This window comes from Drosophila ananassae, chromosome XL, assembly GCF_017639315.1.
Source record: "Drosophila ananassae strain 14024-0371.13 chromosome XL, ASM1763931v2, whole genome shotgun sequence".
Taxonomy (NCBI): Eukaryota; Metazoa; Arthropoda; class Insecta; order Diptera; family Drosophilidae; genus Drosophila; species Drosophila ananassae.
The window spans coordinates 2,209,269-2,235,812 of record NC_057931.1 but is presented as its reverse complement, the minus strand read 5'-3'; the positions used below and the strand labels follow the sequence as shown (position 1 = coordinate 2,235,812).

Genomic DNA, 26,544 nt, shown 5'->3' with positions numbered 1-26,544 from the left:
AGACTTTTTCTTTATTCGCATAGAGCTGCCAGATTTTTTATGTATGTGTTGAAAATACCAAATAAAATATTTAAAATACAAGCAAAATCTTATTTTATTAGCAATCTTTCATTTATTTTATGTTTTTGGCAGTAATCTTCAAACTATTAGTGTTGCAAAGTTCGATAACAAAAGTGTTGAGTAATCGATAACACACGGTACTTAACAGCGCTGCTTAACACTGATGAAGCGAGGTGTTTTTCAGTGTTACAAATGGTCGAAGGTAACAAAAATTTTCTGAACTATTTTTCCCGGTAAAAAACGTGGAAAAATGTCCAAAACCGCTATAATCGCGCTGGGGAAAGAGCTGGTCGTAGATTTCACATGAAACATCGTCTCGAACGCGCCAGGCAAACGTGGAAAAAGACCGGGAAACCGCACGACGGCCTCCACGCTCCGCTCAGCGCCATTTTGTTTCGCTTTTTTGCTGTTACGCTGCTGTTATTCATCGTGCATTTTTTCATGCGCGCTCGCTTACACGTCGAATTTAGAAGAGAATTAACTCTCTCCCACGCTCTCACTCTCTCTCGCTCTCTCGCACCACCACACACACATGGGACTAACGCTCTCTCTGCTCTCGCTAGCAGAGCAACAATGTCCGTCTCTCTCCCACGCAGCCGGCCGGGGCCGAGAGTTAGAGCGGTGCAGCAGTAGGCAGCAGGCGCGTGCGCCTCGTGCCCGAAATGAGCATGTGTGCGTGTGTATTCGCATTTCAGTAATTTCGAAAAAATTTTTGTATATTTGATGGCGACAGCGACGGTTCGGCTGCTTTACTCACAAGAAACGCGCGTTTGTCGAAAATCGTAGCGCGTACGTATATCGGTGTGTAGAAATTACTAAAAAATGATGGTAAAACTCGCCAAAAATTATATAAATTTGTGATCAGTGTCAAGTGCTAATTGCGGGCTATCCGATGCGTATCGAAAAAGTCTGAGAAAAGGCCGATTTTAGCGCCAAAAAATGATTTTGAAAAATGTGAGACTTCAATGGACATGACAATTTTTTTTTTTCATTTTTTTTCTTTTTTTTTTTTCGGTGGTGGAACAAAAGCAAGCAGCGAACGAACGAAGAGGAAGAAGCAGAGGCTCTGACGATTGAGTGTGTGTGTGTGTGTGTGTGTGTGTGTGTGAGGACGGTGGCGGCAGCATGAGTGTGTGTATGTGTGTGTGTGTGTGCAGTCACCAAGTGAATAATATTAACAAAAAAAAAAAAAAGATAAATACACACGCAGCACACAGAGACGCGCGCCAAATGCGAAAAAAAAAGTTTCACCCGCGGTGAATAAAATTTAGTAGCTGCTTGTTTTTCCTTCCAACCGAAACGTACTGCCATACCTGGGCTATATTGTTATTGTATTATTATTTTGCGGTTTGGCGGCGCCGTGTCAGTAACAACGTATCTGAGTCCACTTCCGTTGCTTCAGCTCTTACGTTATGGGTTACGTTACGTCCTCCGCCCCCTTCTCAATGTTCTCGCGCGCGAACAAACTCAAAGTGCCTCCCCCCTCCCGACCGCCGGCAACGAGATGACAAAGTGCTACATTATTTGTTTGTTTTTTTTTTATATTTGTTTTACAGTTGCACTTATAACAGTACAATCTGAATGTTGTATATGTTCAGTTTAAATACAACATACAACAATAATAACAAACAACAACAACAACAACAATTATCGCAACAGCAACAACAACCACAACAATCACCGCAAGAAAAAGGAGTTATATATTGTTTTTTTTTTATTTTTTAAATTCAAAACCCCCGACAAACACAACAATACTACGAGAAGCAGCTAACTAAGCCCGGCTCCATTCATAAAGCAATGAAAACCAAACAGAGAGCGACCAGAATCGGTTGTTAACCAAGTGCACTAGCCGGATATTGGATATACGTCGTCTATATATATATATTTCGGATATAAACACGGCTCGCCCAGTCGAAGGAAAAGTAAGTTGTGGGCGGAAGAGTAGCGCGCACGTGGCGCTTTCAAAGCGAAGGCATTCTTTCCTCCAAGACATAATTTTTGGGAATAGGGAATCTAGACAGGGTATATAGTCATAGCCACCCCTCGACAGAGGACCAAAAGACAGCTGCTAATGAGCTGCATCTTCGGGAAGTGCAACCCTTTCTTTTTTGGAAGTCTTGGGGTCAGCTGCGATCGATTTGCATCTGGTATCTGTGCATCTGCATCTCTGCATCTTTGAGATTCGCATCTACTCTCGTTCGGTTTGGGTCAGTGGTTAGTAGTTGCCGGCCCGGCTACTTCTGTGATTCGGTTTGTTATTGTTTCGTCTTTTATTGTGTTTGCAGCCCAAGAGTTGTTGCACTTTCTGGTTTGGCGCGTAAATAGGCAACGGCAACGGCAACGGCAACGCAATTCGTTTGTTTACTTGAAGGAGACGTTGTTTATCGTAAATAAGCGGAAAAAGCAATGCAAAGCGGCTAGGCTAGATGGCTTGTTGGCTGGCTGGCTGGCTGGCTGGCTCTCTCGAACCTCGAATCGATTTCATTGATGCTTTTTGGGTGAGATGCGCACTGCTGCATGCTACATGCTGCATGATGCATGCTGGCTGGCAGTGCTGTTGTTGCCATGTAAACCGGCTTTAAATTCGTGCCACTATTAGCACGATTTATTAACCTAGCTTGCTCCTCTCCTCTCCTCTCCACTCCACTCGACTCTACCAGTATCTCTTGGATGTGTCGGCATACTTGCAGATACACAGCGACGGCAACAACAAATCGCTCTTGCGCCCTCTCTCGCTCGCTCTGCCGCTGGTGTGTGTCGATATGCCGCCATATTTGCATTTGGCCCTACTGTTGTCTCGCTCTGGCCCACACGCTTCTGACCCATCGGACCAGCAGCTGCAACATGCCTGTGTTAGTGTATGTGTGTGTGTCACTTGAGGATTTTATTTATTTAAATAAATTTCATGTTTGCCCGCCCGTAGTTCAAGTGCATGCTATGCTAGAGAGTGTGCTAGCCAAAAACAAAAATAAAAATATTTAATTAATTCCACTCTCCACTCCTCAATGAATTCGATTTTCCCGCCGCATTCTGCGTATAAATGGTGGGCGAGAGAGCGATTGCGAATCGCCGACCTTTGTTTATTTGCGGGGGGAGGGAGGAAGTGGAGACTCTGGGGACTGTTAGGGCGACAACTAGGCGTTGTATAGCTGGCGACTAAAAGATAGTTAATAACTCTGTAGAGACTCCTTCCATTTCTTCCATTTCCTCCTTTTCCGTTCCGATTCTCAATTTCCAATTCCGTTTTCAATGCATGCCATTGCTCTGCTTCTTCCTCCGCCTGGCTCTCTCCGCAACCAATTCTCTACGTAAATTTCAACAGAAAACTCAAAACTGTACTACATAATTACAACCGCACGTTCGTTGGCTCACACTCCCTGTCTCTCTCACGTCCTCTCTCCCGCATGTCAATGTGTGTGTGTGTGCCAGTTAATGTTTTGTTTTGTTGTGAGAGCAAAAATGAAGAGAGCGAGAGGAGAGAGAGAGAGAGCGCACCGCCCGCTATTGCAGTTTACCTTCTGGTGTTGCTTTCGGATTTTAATATTTGTTATTTCAAATATTCCAATTTCAATGGGGAGTCTAGAATGTGGAATACGTCATATACGGTCGCTAGCTAGCTAAGCTGGTTTTCTGGCTGGCCTTGCTGTCTGTGTCTCCGATCACCTAGCCTCGCCTCGCCTCGCCTCATTCTTCTTCCGTTTTAATTTTGCGTCACACTCGCACGCACACACATACACACAAATACTCAAACACAGAAACACGCCAGCCAGCCAGAACACGTACACTTGGCAACTAACAAAAACACAGTGGGCCAGAAGCGTGTAATTAATCGCAGCTTGAATCGCCAGGCGGCGCAACACATGCTAACTGTAACTATTTTCTGCGCCCAAAGTGAAAGCGATAAAAAATAAATAAAAATAAACGCGAAGAGCGGCAAAAGTTGTTTGCGTTTGCCGGCCGGCCGCACACATGTACCATCTACCATGAATTTTGCTTGTATGTGCCGCCGCCGCCAGTTGCTAGTTGCGAGTGTAAATAAATTCGCAAACAAACTCTCCTCCTTTTTTGCTCAACAAACATTATGGAGGGAGAAGATATACTATCGGAGTATTGGCGATAAATATATTTTTGCGAGTCACTTGCCCCATAAATGAATAAATAAAACAAACAACTATCACTATCCTAACTGTACAATAATAGTTCTGGGTAGAATGCAATTCTTGTTCCACTGTAAACTATTAGCCGCCTATGTGTGTGTGTGAGTGTTGGAAGTGAGTGTTTCTGCACTAGTGTGTGCGCGTGGCTCTCCTCACCTCACCCACCAAAGCCAGCCAGCCGTCGTTTCTAGTCGAGGGTGTTAAAACGTTAATAACGTTGGAATTACGTGCATAATATTGCCTTTTGGCATGGTGTTCCCATTTGCGTTGGTGTGTACAACAACAACAACAACAATAACCACAACAACAACAATAGCAATAACAAACAAAGCGAATGAATCATGCTGTGTGCTGTGCTGTGGGACAAGAATTCAACTTGAAATGTGCGGTGTGGTGAATTGCAAACACAACACACGCCACTCACTCACACACACACACAAACACTCTGAGAATCTGTGTGTATGGGGGCTGAGTGTGAATTTGCTCGGACATATTGGCCCGGTTGGCTGCATTAATGGATATTCATTCTGTTTATGGAAGTTTTTTAATTTTTTAACACCGATTGCCGAGTCTTTGGCACCTTTAGCCAGCGCTTTTCTGCTTCTGGCTGGCCCTGGTAGATTTGATAACGCCGCTAGTGAGTGGGAGTGTGATAGCTCTATAGTCAGAGCGCTGTACAGCTGTGTGTGTGTGAATTGAGAGAGGGAGAGAACCGGGTGCTGGCTCTCTCTTCGAAACTCTCTCGATTAGACTTTTCGAAGTTCGAAAACAGAGGCTCTCTCTCGTCGACTGCTGCTGCTTCTCTATTTTCGCTGTTGAGTGGCAAAACGGCGGCAAAGTAACTACGCGACAAACGGTGGAAGGGCGAAACGGCGAAAACGGCAAAAACAGCAAAATAAAGGGCAAAGCCAGCGCGTTAAATAATAAAGACTAATTCAAATATACGAGAATAGTGCCCAGCCGGTATTTGATTGGGCCCGGTTTATGGAAAAAGTGTCTGGAATTGATTGTTTTGCACATTTTGTGTGAGTCTTCTTCGATCATCTTCTCTTTGGTGTTGGTGTTGGTGTTCCGTGTTCTGCTTTCTGTCGTTCTGTTTTGTGTTTTCTGTCCGTTTGCGGCCATTCTACATACATTCGCTGTCGCATTTTGTTGTTTATGGAAAGCCAAGCGAAAGAAAATGCCGACCGATTCGATTGTAAATTGTTTGGGTGTTTGGTGGGGGGATTTTTCGCGGTTTCAGGCGATGCTGTTAACGATGCCGCCCCCTCCCGCTGCCTATAATTTCTAATTTCTAATTTCTTATTTATTTTTTGTTTATGTAACCCGCGAGGAGTGTTGTGAAATGTGCAGATCGACCAGAGTTGCAAAATACATACATAGTTCTCTATATAGATAGTTCCCGGCAAAAAACTGATTTGTTGTTATGCTCTGTTGTGCCTTGCAGATTTCTCTCCTTCGACATCGCCATCGCCATCGCCCTCGCCAATCGTCAATCGCCTTCGAGGATACCCAGCAATTGGAGTCTCTGCATCGCAATATAATTAAGGAAACAGAATGCCTCCAGTAGTAGCACTATTGCCGGCCCTTGGAGCAGCATCTGTTGTCTGTGGCTCCCGTGCCTTCTATTGAGAGGAGCCCCGGAGCGCTGAGAATCTGGAGCAGGGGTGGTAAGTAGCACCGTGAAGGATACCCTCTCCGAACTGTACCGCCACTAATCCCACCCATTTCCTCCACTCACTTCCAGTGAACAGATATTGCCGAGCATGAAGCAACGGACCGCTACGCAGCACTATCCCTCAATCAGCAACCGATTTGTATCAATCACAAGCCGTATAAGCAGAGCAGCATCTAATAAATTGTCTGGATCAGGAGCAGGAGCAGGACCAGGAGAAGGAGCAGGAGCAGGAGCAGGAGCACCTGGTGGCATAGACAAATTCGTGGCCAGTCAGAGGAGGAGGAGGAGGTGGTCGTCGGCCACATAAGACTAGATCCTCTCCCCCACCCCCACCCTGAACAAGGAGCAGCGCCAGAGGAGGAGCAGGAGGGACACGAACTGCATAAGGAGCAGGAGCTGCCGGAGGAGCGGAGCGGAGAGGAGACGGAGACGGAGACGGCCCGGGCGTGTGTGTTTGTGGCTCGTGAGCGTGTGTGTGTGCCCAGTGTATGAGCGTGTGTGTGTTGGCCGTCTCAGTCGAGCCCGAAACAGCAGCAGCAGCAGCATCGTCAGCAGCAACAGCAACAACATCAGCAGTAGCAGGATCTCCAGATTCTTAATTAATTAAGAACATTCGTGAAAAAAGAAAGAAAATCTTGAGAAAAGGAAAGCAATTGAACAGTGAAGTACCAGAATCACCCAACACCACAAGCACAACCGCCTCCACAAACCACCACAAACCACAAGCAACAGAAACAGCAACTGCACCAGCACCACCATGTCGTCCAGTGAGCCACCGCCCCGTTACGAGCCACCCGTGGAGCCAGTCAATGGCATTGTACAGCCACCGGTGGTGCCGCCGGCGGAGCGCCCCGGCCGCAACACGAATCAACTGCAATATCTGATCAAGACGGTGATGAAGGTGATATGGAAGCACCACTTCTCGTGGCCCTTCCAACAGCCCGTCGATGCCAAGAAGCTCAACCTGCCCGACTACCACAAGATCATCAAACACCCCATGGACATGGGTACGATCAAGAAGCGGCTAGAGAACAACTACTACTGGTCCGCCAAGGAGGCCATTCACGACTTCAACACCATGTTCAACAACTGCTACGTCTACAACAAGCCGGGCGAGGATGTGGTCGTGATGGCCCAGACCCTCGAGAAGGTCTTCCTCCAGAAGATCGAGCTGATGCCCAAGGAGGAGCTCGAACTGGAGCCGGTGACGGCCAAAGGTGGCAAAAAGAAGCAACGGGCACCAGCCACACCAAAAGCCGCCTCCTCGGGCTCGGGAGCGGGCGCCTCGGGCGCGGGGACGGTCAGTAGTGGTGGCGGCAGTAGCGCGAACAAAGTATCTGCCGCCTCATCGGCGCAACAATTACCGGGCATGGCGACGGGAGCCGGAGCCGGTTCAGCGACACCCGGAGCAGCGGGTTCTGGTGGTGGAGCGACTGCCTCCCGACCCGTATCCGCCATGGGCGGCACGGTTTCATCAACGGCCGGCGGAGCACCGTCCATACCACCGATTAGCACAATGCCACCGCACACGGTGCCGGGCAGCACCAATACCACTACGACGGCGATGTCCGGAGCAGGAGCGGCTGCCCCCGCCGCCGCCCTAATGGCCAGCCTCCTCAATCCCGGCCAGGTCGGCGGCTATCCCGGCCAGACGGCGGTCAACAATGCCTCCCTGATGGACGCCAACAGTGTAACAGCAGCGGCGGCGGCAGCAGCAGCAGCGGCAGCAGCAGCCGCGGCGGCGGTCGGAGGACCACCCGGCTCCCTGGGTGCGCCCGGAGTCGGCGGTGCAGTCGGCGGAGCTGGGGCGGGCGGAGTGACAATACCAACGGCTGCCGTGAACGCCGCCAACGCGGTACAGGCCTATGTGAATAGTACGGCGGGAGTGGGCGTCGGCGTGGGAGTCGGAGTCGATGCCGTGATACCGCAACAGCCCACCAAGGTGAAGAAGGGGGTCAAGCGGAAGGCGGACACCACCACGCCGACGGCCAATGCCTTCGAGTCGCCCTACGCCCAGATGGACTCCAAGTCGGCCAAAATAGCGACGCGGCGGGAGTCGAATCGTCAGGTAATTGGCAAGAAGGTAAGAGTAAAGGGCACTGCCAGTCGTTGTCGAGTATTGTTCGAAGTATGAGTATGATCCAGATCCTCCCTAGCTTGTACATAACTAGGGCCAAGTTCCACATCCACTTCCACGTCCACTTTTTAAATATATTTTGTTTAAAAAAGAGTTTCTGACTTGCAGTCTAATCATTTGTTCGCTCATTACATCCCCAATGAAAGTGTGATTAAGTGGGAGTACTTGGTATCCCAGTATCCACATGTCCCAGTATCCCAAAGCACAGAAAACAGTAATCAGTAATCAGTAATCAGTATCCGTAATCAGAAATCGGAAATCGATCAAATCATACACAATACGCTGCCTTGCCTCTTACTCTTCAACCATTTCATGAACATTTTTGTAAATAAATCAGCATCCGATTGCTTATCCGAAGAGTGCCTGCTGAAGGACCTCTCTTCGGGTAGAGAATCCATGCAGATCCTGCGGATGGAGAGACAATCCTGTCCAGAAATCATTCGACTTTGATTTAATTCGATACTAACCTTCATTTCGCTTTGCTTTCTTTATTTTTTCTTTTCTTTTTTTCATTATCCTTTTGGCCCGATTTTGTTTGCACTCCACCACCACCACCACCACGTCCAACAACACCACCACCACAACAACAACAACAAACCAACCAACCAACCAACAACTACAACAAACAAAATTCACATCATCCAACGGATATAACGATGGCCATCATCCACTGAAAACAGGATCTTACATTCCAGGGCTCGGGCTATACCATGTCGCCGCTGGGCGTCGCCGGAGTGCCCGGAATGGGCGGCATGGGGGCTGGTGGCGTGCCCGGCGTGGCGATGGCCAAGTCCAAGGAGAAGCTATCCGACGCCCTCAAGTCCTGCAACGAGATCCTCAAGGAGCTCTTCTCGAAGAAGCACTCCGGCTATGCCTGGCCCTTCTACAAGCCGGTGGACGCGGAGATGCTCGGCCTGCACGACTACCACGACATCATCAAGAAGCCAATGGACCTGGGCACCGTCAAGCGAAAAATGGACAATCGCGAGTACAAGAGCGCGCCGGAATTCGCCGCCGACGTGCGATTAATATTCACCAACTGCTACAAGTACAATCCGCCAGATCACGATGTCGTCGCCATGGGCCGGAAGCTGCAGGACGTCTTCGAGATGCGCTACGCCAACATACCCGACGAGCCGGTCGCCAATGCGGCCCACCATCATGGCCACGGCCATGGACACGGCCACGGGCATGGGCACGGTCATGGACACGGCCACGGGCATGGAGGCTATGGCGGCGCATCCCTCAAGCACGACGCCAGCGACTCATCCAGCGAAGACTCGAGCGACACGGAAAACGAGTCCAATTCGGACGAGGAGCGCAGCGCCAAGCTGAAGATGCTCGAATCGAAGCTCCTGGGCCTGCAGGAGGAGATCCGCAAGCTCTCCGAGGAGGCCTCCGCCAAGAAGAAGGCCAAGAAGAAGCTCAAGGAGAAGAAGAAGTCCGGCGGAGGCTTGGGCTCGGGATCAGCTGCCTCGCACCAGGGTGGTGTCGGCGGCATGGGCTCGGGCGTTGGCGGCGGAGCCGGCGGTCATGCGGGCGGTGTCTCCATGCCCGGCGGCGTTGGTTCCCTGGGGCCTGGTGGAGCGGCAGGCGCCAATCTGTCGGCCCTGCTCACCGGCTCCCTGGTGGGCGCTGGCGGACCAGGCGTGCCCGGCGTACCCGGCGCCGGTGGAGCGGCCCTCCACAGTCAGGCCCTCGACGCGGCCATGGGCTTTGCCCAGATGGCGTGCGGCCCCGCCGTCGGAGGTGCCGGCTTTGGCACTGGAGTGTCGGCGGTGGGCGGAGCGACGGGCGGCAAGGCGGGTACCCTGGCCAACGCCTTGGCGGCGGGTGCAGCGGCAGGCGCCGGCGGCACCCCGGCCGGTGGCGGCAGCAGTAAAGGTGCTAAGAGCAAGGGCCAGCGCGGCGGCAAGGGCGGCGCGGGCGGTGTCGGCGCTGGTGGCGGCGGTGCTGCTGCGGGCGGTGCTGCCGGCGGAGCGGCCGGAGCAGCGGCTGGCGGCGGTGCTGTTGGTGGAGCGGCCGGTGCCGGCGGAGCTGCGGGCGGAAATGCGTCCAAGCGGGCCAAGGGCAGCGGCTCGGCGAGCGCCGGCGGCGCCAGTGGCGGCGCGAATGCCGGCAGCGGTGCGAACGCCGGGGCACGCGGCAGCAGCAAGAAGAAGCCCAGCCAGGTGATGAACTTCGACTCCGAGGAGGAGGACACGGCCAAGCCGATGTCGTACGACGAGAAGCGCCAGCTCTCGCTCGACATCAACAAGCTGCCAGGTAAGTTGGCCAAGGCGCTCCAGCTCTCGACCTGCCGGTTGGGAGCTGGCCGTGTAACTGCCACTCACTAACGATCCGGTGTCCGTTTGCAGGTGACAAGTTGGGCCGTGTGGTGCACATCATTCAGAACCGGGAGCCATCGCTGCGTGACTCCAATCCCGACGAAATCGAGATCGACTTTGAGACGCTGAAACCGTCGACGCTGCGCGAGCTAGAAAGCTATGTGGCGTCGTGTTTGCGCAAAAAAACACGTAAGCCATATTGTAAGTTTGTAACTAAACCGAGACCACCAGAACCCCAGCAGCCAGAAGTGCAGAATCAAAGTCAAAATCAAAATCAAGATCAAGATCAAGAACAAACAGAAGCAAGAGGAGCCAGAGCAGCAGCAAGCAATGAAAGAGAGACCAGGAGTTAGAGCCGATCCGAGAGGCCTTCATTGAAGGACTGTGTATCTGAGAATCTGATAATCTGATAATCTGACCATCTGAGAATCTGTGTATCTGAAAGAATGTATATCTCAAGGCCCCGCCAACACACTCATTTTGGCTTTGCTGTCTGTGCTTTCCAAATTGACTTCCAAATCTGATTTCGAATTATAATCTTTGAAAAAGAAATAAAGAAGAATCCCTAGTGGTCGTGTTTAGTTAGTTAAACTAGAATATCCATAGGATTAAGTTACTGAAACCGAACCGAGGTCCCTATCTGTCCGTAGTTTGCTAAAAAGTGCATGTTAAGCCACCAACCAACCTTCCTCCCAAAAACCCAATCCAATCCCTCAATCCCCCCATCAACCCGATTAGTAGCTTGTGAATGCCGTAGAGGGGAACTACTTTTGTTGTTTTCGAATCCGAATCCGAATCCGAATCCGAATCCGAATCCGAATCCGAATCCTTTGAGCATGAGATGATATCCCGCCTATATAAAATATCCCGAGACCCCCCGATATCGACTGCTTCCTTAGCGTTTTGGATCAAACCGGAGCCTAACCAATGCTAATCTCTCTAATCCGCAGATAAAAAGCCTTCCGGCAAGTCGAAGGACGAACAAATGGCCGAGAAGAAGCAGGAGCTGGAGAAGCGACTGCAAGATGTCACTGGCCAGTTGGGAGCCAGCAAGAAGACCTCCAAGAAAGGTAATTAAATCTTTTCTATCTTGTAGATACTGATTACTAATCTGTTCATTGTCTTGCAGATGAGTCCGCTTCGAACAAGGTGGAGGCAGTGCAGCCGGCGAATCCCGTGTCGTCGAGTTCCAGTTCCAGCGATTCATCGTCGTCGAGTTCGAGTGATAGCAGTTCGAGTGACTCGAGCGACAGTGAAGCAGGTTAGGACGCGATTTGTTTGTTTGTTTTATTTTATACAACCATATATATTTTTTTTTTGAATAGTCTACATAGAAATATGCATATACAATACGAAACAAAAGTTAAGAAACAAAAATATTATATATATATATATATATATAGATGCGTTGTTTAAGAAGCAGAAACAACAACAGACACGACCAACCACACTAACAGATACAGATACATTTACAGATACAGATACATTATGAGTTTCTTTTATCATTTCTTTTTTTTTTTAATCGTTTTACCGTTAAGCCGAAAGTATAAGAGCCCGACTAAGAGGGGAAGCTGAGAAGATAGTCAGAGAACAGAATAGTATGAGTATGAGAGAAATCAATGAACAGTCTAGGATCTAGGATCTAGGATCTAGGAAAGAAAACACTGGATATATAGCGAGGATTATGATTATACGTGTGTAAAAAAAAAAAAAACAACAGAGAAAACAAGGAGATAGCGATTCAGGAGATTTGAACAGAGAGTAGCGAGTAGCGTTTTAGAGTTTTAGGTCTTGCTTAATTAATTCAATTGGATATAGGTTTATCTAGTTTTAATGTCTGCCCTATTGAGTCCCTTAACCCTCAGCCCTTAGCCCTTAGCCCTTAGCCCCTAGCACACGCATATATAGAGTTATATATATATAGGGTTATTCCTGTGTTTACATCTTTTTAAACTTAGTTTATGATTTTGTAAGTTAGATACACGATACACGATACAGATACAGATACACAGCCGAAATAGAAAGAGACGGAGACAGCGGGATAGAGCGAGAGGAGGGGGGCATTGTTGTTAAGTTATTGTCAGGATGTAGGTGTAGGGAGGGGGGGATCTGGGGGTACTGTATTGCGATAACTCACTCTTCCGACCGATCCCCATTCGCCTGAGCCTGATCCTGAGCGACAGTTCATCATTTTTAATTTATTGAATTTAGCGCATTTTGTTTATGTTTTTGTGTGCTAAAAACCGATTATGGAGCCAATCTTGTAGAACACATCTTGTAGAATTAGCCACCACCCAGAAGACTAGACGGGGATCCGACTCTGATCGTGGAACATTGAAGAACCTTGGCAGTTTTGTACATTCTTTTCTTTCGGAATTTTATTTGTTTTTTTTTTCTCTCACTCTCTAATATATATACCTCTATTTTTTTTTTTTTTTGTTTTGAAATGACAAGGAACCAAGTTCATGACAAAGTGCAATATGCATTTAATCTAAGAAAAAAATGCGCAAATATTTAAAGGCTAGAAAATCATTAAAAAAAACACTGGATTGAATTGATATTTGAGTTATTTTCGAGTTATTTTCGAATTGTTTTCAAATTATTTTCATTGCAACTTGAGGGCACACACACACGTCGTCTTGAAAATTGATCTAAAATGCAGAATTGTTTAACAAATTTGCTGTTGTTTCTGTACTAATTCCTAAAATCGCGGTCAGAGTTGGCCCTGGTCCCTAGTCCAGGCAAGTAGGCAAGGAGTGCATATACCCCCAGTCCCTCTCCAGGTTCGCCATCCCACAGATGCAGATACGAGATACAAGATACAGATACTAGATACCAGATACAAGAAACAAGATACAAGATACAAGATACAGACGCAAATCCGACACACACGCAACGGCAAAACTTTATATAATCTATATATATATATAAATATATATATAACAAATAGGTCTAGTATATACTTAATTATATATACAACACAACCACACACACACACACCCGTATACATATATATATATATATTTATATATATATATGTGTATATCATATATCTATAGACATATACATATATGCGTATAGATATTGTATTTAAGCATTTTTAGGTATTAAACGAATTGTATTTGTAAATGAAAGAAAAAAAAAACAAAACAAAATCTTACACACAACATACACAACTATCTAAAAATGAGAATAATAAGAAAACCAGCTTACAACAAGCACTTTACTACTTTTAAGTCTTTTTTGAAAACAAATCGAAAAAAAAAACACAAAAACAAAAAGAAAAAAAAAACAAAAATTTACAAAAAAAAGAACAAGAAAACCTTATTATTACCAATATTATGATTATTATGATTATTATTATGATTATTATGAGAATATGCTGAAAAAATCGTGAAGCAATTGTGTATTGGGGGCAGCCAATCTGAAAAAGAAACAAAATGATTCCAACTCCAACTCCAACCAACCAATCGAACCAATCGAACCAATCGAACCAATCAAACCAATCGAACCAATCAATCAATCAATCAACCAAAACTCTCCATCAAATCTATATTAAATCTATAAAAAAGACCCACATAAAAAGCAGCAGCAGAGCAACAACAATGCATGATTGAAAAGATCAATGAAAATAAATCGAAATAAAAAACACATCATCCACCCACACTTACAATCACACTCACACTCACACTCATGTCCTTGGCAGTCCTTGATCCTTATCATGATCCGATCAGCCTCAGCCTCAGCCATACCCCTTGATCCTTGATCCGTAACTGAAGTTAACCAACTAACCTCTAGTCCTTCACATCCTTCCTACTCATGGAGAACTGATACTTCCTCCCCCGACTTCTGTGCCAATTCCATGCTGAGTTTCTAGTCTTAACTTCCCGATGCATCCTAACCCACATAGACTTTCGTGTTGAGAACTTTGTTGTATGTATATATTTATCTAAAAAAATATATATATCTAATTTTTTTTTTATTTTTTTTTGAGTAAGTTATTAGAGAGAACACACATCATACCTACACAAAAACCTAACAGAACTCGTATGTGTAAATATAATAATAATAATAATGAAAAGCAATGAAAGAGTAATGAACAATAACCATAATAATAACAGAAACAAGGCTAATTCAAACCAATAAGCAAACTCAAACTCTAAAAAATATAAATGCAGAATAAAATGAACCAAAATGCAAGCAAAATTACTTACCATATATGTCTAAAATATGCAAAAAAAAAAAAAAAATGCATCAAAAACAAATTTGAAATTCTCGATACACTTGCAGACAATGTGTAAAAACAAAGAAAGTATGAAAAGCTTGGAAACAGAAACAAAGTCAAGAACAAAAACAAAAACAAACAAAAAAAACAAAACAAAAACACTGAAAAGCGTAAAGTGTAATCTGAACGTAAAGGAGCGAATACGTAATACGTAAGAGAAGTAATCGTAAAGTCTGACGAAGAAAGCACGAGACAGAGATGCGTTGAGAGAAAGCGAGAGAGACAGACAGCTAGAGAGAGAGAAAGAGAGAGAGAGAGAGAGAGAGGGGGACTGATCAAGTAGCAACATTGATTAATTCGTATTTATTAAACAATTTAAACTATACTTATTATTTAAACTGTTTAACGCCATAACGAAACGTATCATTTCTCGACTGTGTGAACTATTTTACGTAAACTGTCATCCGCATAAACAGAAACCATAAACAAAAACAAAACGCCAGCAGAAAAGATAAGATACAACTGAAAAGCTTCCAGCCATCTTCCAGATACATGAGTAATGTTACAAAGGACCGTTAGCTTTTTTGTCGGGTGGGGGTCTTGCTTGCTCTCTTGCTCTCTCGTCCTCGCGCCCTTGCGCCCTTGCGCTTTGTGTGTCCTTGTCACTGTCTGTCTCTGTCTGTAGTTGTATTAATAACGGTAAATTCGGCAGGAGAGGAGCGGAACGGAACAGAACGGGTATGAAACAGATAACAGATCGAAACTTTAGAGAACTCCCAAAGCGAAGCGTGCGTTATATAGAGTCTTTTGCTCTATTTGCTGAACTCTCAAACTCAAACTCAAACTAGTTCTATATACTATATACATAGCTATATAGGTGTACATATATACATAGACGTATGCTATATACATAATATAACATGATGAGGTATAAATAAAAACAAAAAAAAAAAATTAAGAGAAAAGAAAAAAAAAGAAAAATAATTAAATGTATTTTGAAAGCATTTTATTATTTATTTTTCGGCTGTCGGCTTTCCCCTTTACACATTGTTTGCACGTTTTTTTCAAAATAAAATTTAAAAAAATATATATATACGAAAAAAATACAAAAAGGAATGCATAGAAGAGGAGAATTGATGATGAATGATGATGATGATGATGATAATGCAATGGAAATAAAGAAAAATTAACAAAACGAATTGCATAAAATCAATTTAAATATAAATTTTTACTATTAAAAAATGAGATAAATAAATCAATTGAAATCACAAAGAGGAAATGAGTAACGAACCCCAACAAAACAAGAGCAAATAATAATAATGAACGACAAAAAACAACAACTTCAGCGACACACGAGATTTATCCAAAAATTCACATATATATATATATATTTTTTTTTTTTCCTTAAACGCAACACTCTTAACGGCTCAATAGACGAATTATCCATCAGATACTTTTTTGTTTATAATTTTTTTGTTGACGAAATTTGTATGGACAACAAGAAAGGATGCAAACTCTTGTGCTTTCTAGGATAATCAGGCATCGCGATTCGATCCAAGTTCCAATTCCCTTCCGCATTGCATTGAGATTGTTTTGTTCTAAGTGTAGTCGTTTTTTTTTTAGCATGTATGGTAGTTCGAAGGATTGTCGAGGATCGTTAAGTAGAGGCAGATCAGAGAAATGCAATAACACCGTTGACCCTTGACCTACACACACACACACACTCTTACACACACACACAAACACACAAACACACACATACACATGTAAACACGCTCAAAGGTCTTGTAAGAATAAAAGCGAACTCGTAAAGAAAAGTTGTAAAAACAAAAAACAAAAAGAAAATCCCAAAATATTAAAATCAAAAACGAAAAAAACATAAAACAGAAAAAAACAATGCATTTTTGGTTTCAATTTGCACAGAACGAGACGTGAGGAGAGGAGAGGAGAGAGTAGGGGAAAGCCGAAATGAAATGAAATATAAAATAAAATAAACGCAAGGATAAATAGTGAAAATATTAGGGAAAGGTAATGTGGAGGGGCGACAACAGAGATACAGATACACCAACTGCAGATACAGATACAGATACAGACACTTAACTGGACGGAACGGAGCCCAACATGAACACAAGAACATAAACTAAAGTTAAATTAAATAAAAACACGAACCACACACACCAACACACACACACACATCTAGCATTATGAGAAGCATACATTTAAATATTTATAGTAAAAACAATAATAATAATATTTATTATTAAAAAATGGCGTCAGCTGCAGCAAACAATAGACAACAACTAAACTAAACTAAAAAAAAAGTAACAAACTGCATTGAATACAACAACAAACAAAACAAACAAAAAAAAAATGAAAGAAGAAAAAAAGAGAAAATGTTTATTAAAAAAAAAAAAAAAAAATCAAGCCTGTGTTTCCTCATTCCCAAAAAGAACATCATACTTCTATTCACAGAAACTGGAAAATGAGTTAAAAAAAAATCAAAACTAAATAGGTTCCATAGATATATCTGCGAGGTTGGTTTCGAGTTCGGTTTCGGATTGTTGGTTTCAAACGGTTCTTTCTTGCCAATTCCCCCCCTCCCCCCTTCCCCTTTCTTCCCCCACCCCCCCTCAGGAATTGGCTAACACACAAAAATAAATAAATTAATAATAACAAATAATTGGCTGCCCCCCGCCGCGGTGGTGCAACAGCGACGGCGGATGGATCGTATCTGAGAATCGGAGATCGGAGATTGGAGATTGGAGATTCTCGGGGTGAGGACTGGAATCTCGGGTGCGGGTTCTTCTGGGAACTTCTCTTTCAGTTCGTTTTAACAAATAACTAAACAGAAATCAGAGAGGGATTGGGTTGTGTGGGAAAGTAAACGCCATCAGCTCCGTATCCGTATCCGTAACCGTCACATCCGTCACCACGTATCCACCACGAACACAATTGTTTCATCGATCGATCGGCATTTGAAGAGGTATTTCTTGATACTATACTGATCTATACTGTAAAATGTACTATATACTATATACCTTATACTATATACTGTATGCTTTGAAGCTTTAAACTAAACTATTGTTCTGTCTGTATGTTTTTAAGTATGATTTAAGCCATTACTTTCCGCTCGCTCTCCTCTCCTATCTTTGGATGGAAAATCGAAATAGTTTATTATTTCATCGCCTTTATGAGGAAGGTCGAAGGTCCTTCCATCCAAGATCTGAGCTCCATTCCATATGCTTGCCTTCATTTCTGCTGCTCGCCTCCAGCTTTCTTCTCGCCTTTCTTTCAACGTATTGGTCCTTGTCTGTCGACTCCCACTCCTTCTCGAACTTATCCTTGACCGTATTTAACCTTTAACCTTTTCGTTTTCTTGGCTCTCCCCTTTCCCAGGTGACGGCGACGAGCGACCGCCACGCAAGAAAAAGTCCCGCGACTCGAATGGCAGTAATGTGAGTACCAAATGTCGGGTTTTAAGATATGTTAGCCAATCTGGGCCAAGTTAGAGGCTTGGAGGACCTTGGAGAGGGGATCTTGATCCCACGTTCCGTAGGATCCCCTCTGCCCTGGTGCCTGATTTCGGCATGCTGTGATTACTACTAGAATTTATGTTAAACCCATTTCTCTGTCCTGTCTTCTCCCCATCGCTCCTCCGCCCTCCGTCCTCCTCCGGCTCGCATTCCCATTGGATCCTCCGAATAGGTAAATAACCCGAACCTAGGCGGCGGCCTAGACGGCATCACCTCGACCCTGCTCATGGGCCTGGACCATGTGCTGAATCCCAATGCACCCACATCACAAATGTGTAAGTATTACCGCCACTGTTACCGTCTTCAAGTGACTAATCTGGATACCTACCTTGTTCCATCTCTCCCCTGCCCCCTGCCCCTTGTCCCCGTATCCGTATCCTGATCCTCTTGTAGCCATGCTGGGCAATGCCAATCCTCTGACGGCGGCTGCCATGCTCAACAACAATAACAAGCTGCCGGGCAGCAATTTTGGTGGGGCGACGAGTGCGGCCAACATGCTGCACGCTCCCTCGGTGGCCGGCGGTGCTGCAGGCGGTGTGGCGCCCCACAAGAACGGACCAAACGATCTGGGCAAGGTGCCGTCCTCTGTCGTCGGCGCTGCCGCCTCTCTTCCCCCGCACAATTTCCCTGGAGCTGGAGCCGGAACTGGCGGCGGCAGCGGCGGCGGCGGAGGCGGAGGCGGTGGCATTCGGATAGCCAGCAATTTGCACAAGCAGCCCGGCGATCTTGGAGACCACCATGCAGCACTGGCGGCTGCCCTGACATCCCTAAGCGGCGGCAGTGGTAACAACAATGGCAGCACCGGCAGCAGCAATCCGCTGGATTCGCTGGCCGCCGGCCTGAAACAGATTCCGCAGTTTGATGATCCCGTGGAGCAGTCGCTGGCCTCGCTGGAATTCAGCGCCGGCACCGGCTCCACGGGCAAGTCTTCCGCCGCCTCGCTGACGGATAGTTTTCTGATGCAGCAGCATCCGATGCAGCAACAGCAGCCGGCATTTGGAGGCCATCAGCAGCTGCAGCAGCAAGGTTCCCAGCAGCAGCAGCAGCAGCAGCATGGCATGGACTATGTTACGGAATTGCTAACCAAGGGGACGGAAGGTGTGGCCGGAATGAATGGCAACCATCTGGCAGGCATCAACTTCAACATGGACATGGCGGCGGCTGCCTTCCAGCAGCAGCAGCAGCAGCAGCAACAGCAAAAGCATCCGCAACAGCAGCAGCAGCAGCAGGCGCACAACAACGGATTCAATGTAGCCGACTTTAGTATGGCCGGATTCGATGGTATCAACACGACGGTGGCCTCGGCATTAATGGACCTGGAGCTCACCATCCAACAGAATCAGATGCACTTGCAGCAGCAGTCTCTGCAGCAGCAGTCGCTGCAGCAGCAACAGCAGCAGCATAACCAGCAACTGCAACACCAGCAGCACAACCAACAGCTGCAGCAGCACCAGCAGCACAACCAGCAACAGCTCCAGCAGCAGCAGCAACCGCAGCACATCCACCAACAACTCCAGCAGCAGCAGCAGCAGCAACAGCAACAGCAACAGCAGCAGCAAGTGGCCAACAAGATGCTCATCATACCGAAGCCCATCGAATCGATGATGCCGAGTCCGCCGGACAAGCAGCAGCAGCAGCAACAGCAGAAGGTGCTGCCGCCCCAGCAGTCGCCATCCGACCTGAAGCTGCATCCCGGTCAAGCGGCTGCAGCGGCGGCAGCAGCAGCTGCGGCGGCGGCCGCCCAGAAGAACCTGAAGAACGCCAGCTCGTGGTCGTCACTGGCCTCGGCCAGCTCCCCGCAGAACACGTCGAGCAGCTCGAGCAGCGGCAAGACCAAGCCGGCGATGGACTCATTCCAGCAGTTCCGCAACAAAGCCAAAGAACGCGACCGCCTCAAGCTGCTCGAGGCGGCTGAGAAGGAGAAGAAGCATCAGAAGGAGGCCGCGGAGAAGGAGCAGCAACGCAAGCATCACAAGTCCTCCTCGTCCTCCAGCTCCAACTCCAGCTCCTCGGCCGCCCAGGCGGCTGCCAATCAGGCAGCAGCTTCCCAAGCAGCAGCCTCCCAGGCGGCGGCTTCCCAGGCATTGGCAGCAGCAGCGGCAGCGGCGGCGGCAGCAGCGTCGGTAGCCTCCAGTGGGGCTAATCCCTCCGGCAGCAGCTCCAGCGGCAGTGATCGGGACAGGGAGCGAGAGCGCGAACGGGAACGGGAAAGAGAGCGTGAGCGGGACCGCGAGCGTTCCGGCAGCGGTAACGGCAGCAACTCTGCAAACAGCAATGGACCCGGCAGCGCAGGAAGCGACGGCGGCGGCGGAAGGTCGGCAAGCGGCGGAGGGAGTGGACCGAACAGCGCTGGCGGAGCCGGCGGACCGAACAGTGGCGGCAACGCCGGAAACAATAGCAACAGCGGCCCAGCGCTGGCCAACGTCAGTAGCAACAGCAACAGCGGCGTGGGCAGCGGCGGCGCTGCCAGCAGCAACAGCAACAGCAGCGTGGGCGGCATCGTTGGCAGTGGCGGCGGTCCCGGCTCGAACAGTCAGGGCAGCAGTGGCGGCGGCGGCGGAGGCAGCGGTGCCCTCGATTATGGTCAGCAGGTGGCCGTTTTGACACAGGCAGCAGCCCACGCCCAGGCGCAGCATGTGGCCGCCGCTGTGGCTGCCCAAGCCATACTGGCAGCCTCGCCTTTGGGCGCCATGGAAAGCGGAAGGTATGTTACCTATTGCCATTAATTTTTTGGAGGAACCATACTTATGGTGTTCTTTTCATTCGGCAGGAAAAGCGTGCACGACGCCCAGCCACAGATATCGCGGGTGGAGGACATCAAGGCCTCGCCGGGCGGCCAGGGACATAGTTCGCCGGCGCAGCAATCGCCGCAGGATCGGGCGGCCGCCAAGCGCGCCGAACAGCGGCGGGCCGAACAGGAGCGGCGCAGGCGCGAGGCAGTAAGTTTAAGGCATTTATTTATTCATTATTGCGAGATTAACTAAAAATTTTTATCATTTCAACAGTTGGCTGGCCAAATCGATATGAACATGCAGAGCGATCTCATGGCTGCCTTCGAGGAGACGCTGTAGGCCAAGGCCCTGCGAAGGGTCAGCTCCAAGACAAAGTCAAACTCGTCATCCTCATCCTGCACCACCAACAGCAACACCACCACCACCACCACCACCACCTGCACCTCCATCGGAGGCCAAAAGAAGCAGCGCCGTTTCAAGCGGCACCACCATCAGCATCAGCATCACTGAACAGCATCGAAATCGAAGGACAACAGCTGCCGACAGCAAACTGGCTAGGAGGGAGAAGGACGGCAGTTCCAGAAAGGATCTGTTAAAACAAGCTACCAAGATACCAACCATCCAATCAACGAGGAAAGAAACGAGCGACAAACAGAAACATAAGCAATGTTCCAAGGCGTAACTAAAATACGTACATTTAGTGAGTATCTATATATGTATGCAAGCATATACGGAGGGAGGAGGCGCAGGAGCAGGCGCAGGAGGATGCAAGGACCTAGCAGCAGCAACATGAGACAGATGAGGAGGATGAGCAGCAACAGCAACAACAGCAGCAGCAGCAGCAACAGCAACAGCGGCAGCGGAGGAGGCAACAAACATTAACAGAAAAAGGCAAATTTCCTTTGGTTAGCAATTGATTCTTCACATAACATTATACATATATATAAATATATTTTTTTTTTAACGCATAACTTACGATTATTATTGTGTATTACGATTACAATGATGATAACACGATACTGTTTATAATTACAATGATGATGGCCGTGGAGATCCCAATGCTTATTAATGTTTAATATTATTGATTGCCTAGGCACGTTTAGTTTGTAGTTTTAAAGTCTAATTGATAAAGAATATTTTTTTTCCTAATTGTATACACCTACACACCTACACACACCTACACACACACACACACACACACCTATGCTTAGAATTGTTAACTAATTTAAACACAAACAAAACACAAAAAAAAAAAACCAACAATCTTAAGAAAAAAGTAACAAAAAAAAATCAAATAAGAGAAATCAATTCAAGATAGGGGATCATCTCTCTGTCCAATCCAATAATGTTAAATTTTAAAAATGTCATACGATATATCACCATATAGTCCACCTCCTTCTACGATTCTCCTCCTCCCCCACTCACTCCCCACCATCCCGATCAGGATCATTTTTGGGCGGCAGCGCAAGGCCACAAACAAAACCTCCCTCCTCCCCCCAAAAAAAAAAGCACACGCTCCTCCAGCACCAGCTCCAAGTCCAGAGAAGCAGGACTACCGGAAAGGATCCTCCAGAAGCTCCTCCTCAAAGTAGTTCCAAGATTGCGCTGCTGGAGAATATGGAAAGGAAAGTTAGATTTTAAGTAGCAACAGGAAGTTTTTTTACCTATGACTCCATTTGTAATTAGTCAGAAGTCAGGATAAATTAGAACCTTAGTTGGAGAAGCCTTGAAAACAACAGGATACACCGAAAGAAACCGAAACCGAAACCGAAACCATTGCAGTGACAATTCAGAGTAAAATTCAGCCAGTTTGTGGCGTCTTCCAAACAGTAGCAGTACTATACATATGTAGTTGCCCCTTTCGAGTCCTTGTCCGCATCTTCGTCCTTACGGATGTGTATATCCAGAGTCCCTGTACATAGGTCATAGGTCGATGAGATCCTTACCCTTCATCCTTTTTAATCTGTTTTGTGGAAATCAGTTTTTAAATTAGCAGCTCTGGAAGATTTTAGCTCGGAGTCTGATGTCCGACTCCCAATCTGATTCCTGGTGTGCCGTGTGCTATGTGGGATGTCCTTGTATATACAGGCAGTTGGCTCTTCCCTCCTAGTCCTTATGTTGTTATCCCTCGCCCGCATCCTTCCGAAGACCGAAGACGTCATTTCGTTTTGTGTAAATTAGTTTTATGGAAAGCGAGAAAGAAGCCGCTGGAAGGAGGAAGGATTTTACAGAAGAAACCCCCAATCTATAAATTAAAGATTAAATATATGAAAGTAAATATATATATATATATATATTAGAACATACTACTGCAAAAAAAACAACAAAAAACAAAGCCACACAAAAAAAAAAAAACAATACCTATACGAAGGAGCAAACATTTTTTTTCTACTCTTAGTTTTAGCATTTAATTGAAAACTATAACAAAAAAAAAAACTAAAAACTAAAAACAAAAAAACAAACGAGAAAAGGCGTCAAAAGAGAAATGTATGAAAAAATAAAAATTGGGAAAACCGAAAGAAAAAAGAATCGATTAAAAAACAAAACCCCACAGTTTTTAATTCACCAGATCTGTAGAGGATTGTATCTTTAGTGCTGAGGGGTAGGAGATACAGATACTCCTCAGTAGGAGATAGGAGATGCAGATGCTTGATTTTGTCCAGTTGGAGAGATGCATTTTGGCATTTTAGCTATTAATTGTTGTACTTTTGTTGTTACATAACGTAAAGCACGAATCAATATAATATACTAGAAGGATGATGAATCGGGAGCAGGATCAGGATCTGAAGAGTATGTAATATATAGCGGAAACTCACTAAAGAATCACTTTTCTATTATGTAAGCGACGATCTTAGCCTTAAGCGCCTATCGCTAAAACAAGCACTAACGGAAGAACGACTTACGGAAGCGTAATGCAACAACTTATATTAATGAAAATTTAAACAAATATATATAGTATATAGGTACAGATCAAGATCAAGATCAAGATGAAGATCAAGGTCAGGATGAGGAACAGGGGGGAAATGAGGACATATAGTGTAGTCGAATCGAAGCAAATCACACCCCGCACATGGCTCCAAGTTGCAAGTAACTTGGTCGGCTGGTCGGTCCTAGCCCCGCCCCGCCCCGTTTAGCATTCACTAAATAATTAAATATATACACCACTGCATAGTAAGCCTACTTATAATTAATTGAGATGGGATGAGAGACCGAAGGAAACCAATTAACAAGTAAAACGTAAACAAATATTTTACCTTTAATGCGTACACTTAGTGTTAATGAAACGTCAAGAGCCGTCAAGAGCGAAGAACTACAGACAAAATACAAAAATTAAGAAAAATATAAAAGAAAATTTAAGAAAAAAAAAATAAACAGAGAAAATCCACAAAAAAATAAACAAAAGTTCATAAAAAATATTCCATTCAAGTGTTTTATTTCGGCCCCTTTTCAAAGATACAATATAAAAAGATATAGAAAACAAGCAATTTTCGATGAATATTTTGCAATTTTGCAATTATATACAATTATATTATATAATTAATAGCTCCCACTGAAAATATACATACTTAGATGAGAGGATAAGAGCTTGGATTGGACATCGGATAAAGTCATTCTGGAATAGGGGGAACCCCAAGAATGGCTGGCCCTCCAAGATCGCATTTCGCGTATGGAAGCAAAAAAATAGATTTATTAATATTACATGCCCTGCTGATATGGCTCCGATCGAGCCGAGGGAGATCGCTTGTATATATATGCATATTTCTGATTTCTGATAATCGGATCGCTGACTCGGCCGTTCCTGGGGGCTATAAAAAGGCTCCCGCCCTGCCAATCCATCAGTTTGTGAATAAAACCTGTCGCGATGGTGCGGTTTCCATATACCATATTAGTGGCCCTCTTCATCCTCTCTGGCCAGCCCCAGAGAGCGATGGCAGGGTGCTCGATTACCACCACTTCCAATCCTCCCGTCGTGACCACCACTTTCGGATCGAAGCTACTTCTGTCCGAATCCGCCGGCACATACGAACGAGAAAATGGCGAAGAATTTAATCTGTTTTGCGACAGTGGATTTGATTTGAAATATAGATAGTTGAGTTTAGATGGACTTTAATTAAAAAACGAAATATTAATTTTCCTTGTTATTTACATATGTATGTATGTGCACGCAGTTCATACAATGGATACGATAGTGAACATACTATAGATGGCCCTGAAACTACGCTGAAATGTCAATCAAATGGATTCATTGTAAATGGTGAAAGAGCTACTGATATAATAGTTGGGTGCAAGAGCAGAGTATCTCAAATGTTTGAGAGTCGTATCAGCTTACCGAACTGTAGCAACTTCATGACCCTCGTCCTGGGCTACAACTTTCAGGACAAGGGCTCGATTAAGAACGCAGCCATGTGCTATGACATTCTGGAGGCTGAGCTGAAGCACATCAGCTATACTACATTCTCCTCCAGGAAGCGTATAATCGATGAGGTATGTGCATATATTTTATAAATTAAGTTTCAAATAAAAAATTACTCCTTATCTCCACGTAGAGCCAACCCGGCCAACTGAACGATCTGGGACTCGACATTAGTGTGGCTTATCGGAAAAATCTAGTTAAGAACTTCGGGTACGGTTCAAATAGTATATATAATTAGTACATCATACACATTTAGTGAATAATTGTGTCGCGTAGTGAGGCTGATATTGGAGCGTATCTGGAAAAGGAGAGGGACCTGTCCGAACTGTTCGGCAACGGAATATTTGAATACCGAAGCCTGGTGCAGGACGAGTCGGCTGGAAGGTCTCTGATCGGCTACGAGGACATGTTGAACATAATCTGGCTGAAAAATCTGCGAACTGGTAGCTGGAAGCTCTGGCTCAACGCCCTGCGAGCGGCCACAGAGGCTGGAACCCAGTTCGACATTCGACTTGGCGTCTCCGGAATCTTGCATCTGCCGCGGACTTCGGCGAATCCGTGCAGGAATTACACCGAATTCCTGGTGATTGAACCAAAAACACCTGGTAGCGGCTCCGTTCCAGTACCCGCCTACATTTGGGCCCACGTCCAAGCCCTCAAGCCCACCGGTGGCCAGGACGAGTTCGTACTCATTGGCCACAATTCCCCCTTCGTAAGTGTGAGTAGTCTCCTGCTGGGAATACTCTGACTTTCCATTCAATTCCAGAGTGTCAATGCCACCGAAGTTTGCCCATCGATGTGCCATCGCGTCTCCTGGTTGAAGGACTCGCTGTTCGCCAGACTTCGTGAGTTCCCGGCGTACGGATTGGTCCAGTGCTGCCACGTGAAGGACGTGGCCCACAAGCTGGACAACTTCCCGGGAGCCTTCGTCGCTGAGACGGCTAATTCCATCCCGGATGCCGCCTCCTCCACTCCCGCTCCAGCTCCTGTCTCAGACTCAGTGGTTGCCTACGTCGGCGAGGGCGGGCTATAAGCCTTAGTGCTTGCTCCGAGAAACTGCTTCCTACAGTTTCCTCAAACTACAATTCACTCTTATCAGTGCAACTTTGTATGTCAGCTTTTTAAATAAAAGCAAGCACCGCAGAAACTGAATATTTTTACAATCGGAAATGGCGGTGGGATCAACATATGACCCCTTGCGGAGGCTATATCTCAGCCAATATTGACCCGATTCTCAAGCGGAATACCTTAAACGATTTCTAGATTCATTATCTTCCATTC

At 46.2% G+C, this 26,544-nt stretch overlaps 2 protein-coding genes and 1 long non-coding RNA gene across 16 annotated transcripts; 2 read left to right on the top strand and 1 right to left on the bottom strand.

Moving 5' to 3' along the window:
* The first annotated feature begins 117 nt into the window (after positions 1-117).
* LOC6503678 (homeotic protein female sterile) lies at positions 118-24,265 on the top strand. Of its 14 annotated transcripts, none has more exons than XM_044716859.1 (13): positions 118-262; positions 1,617-1,982; positions 5,665-5,887; positions 5,965-7,963; positions 8,728-10,297; positions 10,390-10,560; positions 11,310-11,429; positions 11,489-11,620; positions 17,981-18,039; positions 18,290-18,392; positions 18,511-20,821; positions 20,888-21,056; positions 21,123-24,265. In XM_044716859.1, exons 4-13 carry the CDS (start codon positions 6,653-6,655, stop codon positions 21,186-21,188), a joined length of 6,012 nt encoding a protein of 2,003 aa, XP_044572794.1. In that variant the 5' UTR covers positions 118-262; positions 1,617-1,982; positions 5,665-5,887; positions 5,965-6,652; the 3' UTR covers positions 21,189-24,265. The 14 variants fall into 14 exon arrangements, with proteins under 14 accessions (XP_044572794.1, XP_032308576.1, XP_044572784.1 ...); XM_032452685.2 differs by having other exon boundaries at positions 8,713-10,297; positions 10,390-10,548; XM_044716849.1 differs by having other exon boundaries at positions 8,713-10,297.
* Positions 2,056-3,868, bottom strand: LOC116655183. The gene is made up of 2 exons (XR_004310341.2): positions 3,576-3,868; positions 2,056-3,364 (listed from the first exon to the last, which is right to left on the bottom strand). It is a non-coding gene; the product is annotated as an uncharacterized LOC116655183 (long non-coding RNA).
* A 419-nt stretch (positions 24,266-24,684) lies between the features above and the next one.
* On the top strand, positions 24,685-26,410 carry LOC26515579. Its single transcript, XM_014905751.3, has 5 exons — positions 24,685-24,938; positions 25,019-25,334; positions 25,397-25,473; positions 25,540-25,975; positions 26,030-26,410. The coding sequence occupies exons 1-5, from the start codon at positions 24,712-24,714 to the stop codon at positions 26,294-26,296; spliced, it is 1,323 nt and encodes a 440-aa protein (XP_014761237.1). The 5' UTR covers positions 24,685-24,711; the 3' UTR covers positions 26,297-26,410.
* Positions 26,411-26,544: the final 134 nt, after the last annotated feature.

Excerpts from the sequence above, each read along its gene's own strand:
- LOC6503678 (XM_044716849.1), top strand. The coding sequence starts at position 6,653 with ATGTCGTCCAGTGAGCCACCGCCCCGTTACGAGCCACCCGTGGAGCCA. Across the intron at positions 7,964-8,712 it reads GGCGGGAGTCGAATCGTCAG|GATCTTACATTCCAGGGCTC; the intron begins GTAATTGGCAAG and ends CACTGAAAACAG. Across the intron at positions 18,040-18,289 it reads GCGACTCGAATGGCAGTAAT|GTAAATAACCCGAACCTAGG; the intron begins GTGAGTACCAAA and ends TCCTCCGAATAG.
- LOC26515579 (XM_014905751.3), top strand. The coding sequence starts at position 24,712 with ATGGTGCGGTTTCCATATACCATATTAGTGGCCCTCTTCATCCTCTCT. Across the intron at positions 24,939-25,018 it reads TTTGATTTGAAATATAGATA|TTCATACAATGGATACGATA; the intron begins GTTGAGTTTAGA and ends ATGTGCACGCAG. Across the intron at positions 25,335-25,396 it reads GGAAGCGTATAATCGATGAG|AGCCAACCCGGCCAACTGAA; the intron begins GTATGTGCATAT and ends ATCTCCACGTAG.